We start from the raw sequence: 2,192 nt of genomic DNA on the forward strand, positions 1-2,192 counted from the left end.
TCCCTGCAGGACGTGTGGCAGCTCGGCATCCTGGTGTACGTGCTTTTAACGGGGCAGCTGCCGTGGCAGAAGGCCGACCTCACGGACCCCAACTACGCCGAGTACATCAACTGGCGGAAGCGGCGGACACTGCGGACGCCCAAGAGGTTCAACAACTTCACGTCGCGGCTCCTGCGGATGTTCAAGCGGATGCTGGAGCCCAAGCCGGAGAAGCGGTGCTCGGTGCGCGAGATTTACAAGTACGCCGACGACAAGTGGCTCGTCAGGACGCCCCGCCGGGACGCTGCTGGTGACGTCGACGGCCAGAGCGTGTGCTACTCGACCTTCTCCATGCACTCGTGCCCCAAGGAGAAGGACCGCGTGCTGCGGACGCTCAAGGCGCACGGTATCGAGACCACGGTGGACCGGATCGCAAAGCGCCAGCGCATCCACGAATGGCTCGAGCGGTCGCTCTCTACGAGGAACCTCGGCGCGGACGACGACGAGGCTCTCAAGCAGGATGAGCAGGAGGGCTCGCCGAAGGAGGGGCCGCCCCGCACCATGGCCGACTCAGCCGCGCCTCCTCCGCCTTTGCCAGGAGTCCGCTCGAAGCCGCGGGAAGTGCGCGTGCAGTATGAGCAGCTGGCGGCGTTGACCCTCAAGATGGCGCAGGCAAAGGCGGCCGCTGTCGAGTCTCAGCAGCAGCGCGAGGAGGAGACACAGCCGGCGGCCGTCCAGGACGCCCGCCAAAGGAACGGCTTCACAGACGCTTCACAGCAACACCACCAGACCCATCACCCGACGCAACAGCCCCACCACGGCCAGCAGCGTCAGCTTCCACACCTCAGCCAGCAGCAGTACCACCAGCAGGCAGGCCACAGCCACCATGACCACCACGGGAGGAGGGACGAAGTAAGTGGTGGCGGAGGCGGATCTGTCGGCCATCACGTCAGCGTCAGCGCCTCCGTCAGGACTGCTGCCCCACCTCCCGAAGCTCCCCAGCGCCACAGAGGCCACAGCGACAGCCCCCGTATGGTGACGAGGAGATCTATCCGGGCCCCGGCGGCGCCCACGAGCCCTCTCCTCAGCAGACACAACCAGCAGAGCCCTTCCCGAGGGCCTCTGCCGCCAGCGCCCGCGTCTACCTCTGCGGGGGCATCGGTGGGCGGCGTAGTGGTACCGCCACCCCATCCCGGCACCGTGCTGGAGGCGGCCAGCATCATCACTCCAGCCGTCGCATCAGTCACGGCAGGAAGACAAACTGCAGGAGGCGCCGACGTCATGCGATACGACAGCCCAAGCCCTCCTCCGACCCGACGAGGGAGTGGCTACCGCCGGCGCCGCCACGGGTCGTCCCACCACAACGACTCGGGCTACGACCTCCAGCGCAGCAAGACGGACTCGTACATCACCACAGGCTCCACTCCGGGTGGCGTCTCGAGGCAGATGAGCCACGAAAGTGAATCCTCCGACGCCAGCATGACGAGCATGCAGCCGGGCGTCCTGCGTTAACTGGGTTTCATCTCGAGTGAAGACCGAAGCGAATGCGTGAATCAAAAGAAGGAAACGGGACAATAGCACAACATAGAAACAAATAAAGACGTGGCAACGGCGTAAAAAATCAAAGGTGAAGATCTCAACCAAAACGTCCGAAACACACTCTCAATTTGCTCAAAGTGCGATATCATAAAGATCACTTTCTCGTAAAAGCCAAAAGTTGCCTCGTTTTTACGACTCATGCAGTTCGGTTATTAAGGACAATAACCTCAGACTCGAAAAATGAATGCAGATATAAAGATATGCATTAAGTGTTAGTGACCTGTCTTTAACGGGCAAATATGTAATCATAATAGAGTAATCTTTAGCTTGAGGTCTTAGGCTAAACTACATTATATTGTCAAGAGAAAGAAACCCTTTGTTAGATGTATAATTAGTTACAAACCGCATATGTCTATCTACATAGGCTTGGCTAATATCCATGTATGTTTAACCGAGTCGGAGCATAGTCGAATCCAGTGCATGAAAAGAACTCACAGGAAAACCGCAAGCGTGAATTACAACATAGATACTTTGCTCAGTGTAGAAATATGTGTGCTCAGTGTCGTTGCTAGACTGTTTATTATGCTAGTCCATTTCATTCTATGATCTCTGGTACTGCGTTAGTCTCACTGTGGAGCCATGGTTGAGCCTGTGTTTTTCTGCATCACCTATGT

The 2,192-nt window shown here is 57.8% G+C and overlaps 1 protein-coding gene across 1 annotated transcript in view; it reads left to right on the forward strand.

Annotated features, from left to right (window-relative positions):
- The window catches only part of LOC119588634 (serine/threonine-protein kinase Nek3-like), a gene marked incomplete at both ends in the record, with an annotated part of 5,133 nt that extends 2,941 nt beyond the window's left edge, over positions 1-2,192 (forward strand). The window contains 1 exon segment of the mRNA XM_037937271.1: positions 10-2,192. Coding sequence (XP_037793199.1) covers positions 10-1,491 — 1,482 coding nt within the window.

Source organism: Penaeus monodon, chromosome 24, assembly GCF_015228065.2.
Source record: "Penaeus monodon isolate SGIC_2016 chromosome 24, NSTDA_Pmon_1, whole genome shotgun sequence".
Classification (NCBI taxonomy): domain Eukaryota; kingdom Metazoa; phylum Arthropoda; class Malacostraca; order Decapoda; family Penaeidae; genus Penaeus; species Penaeus monodon.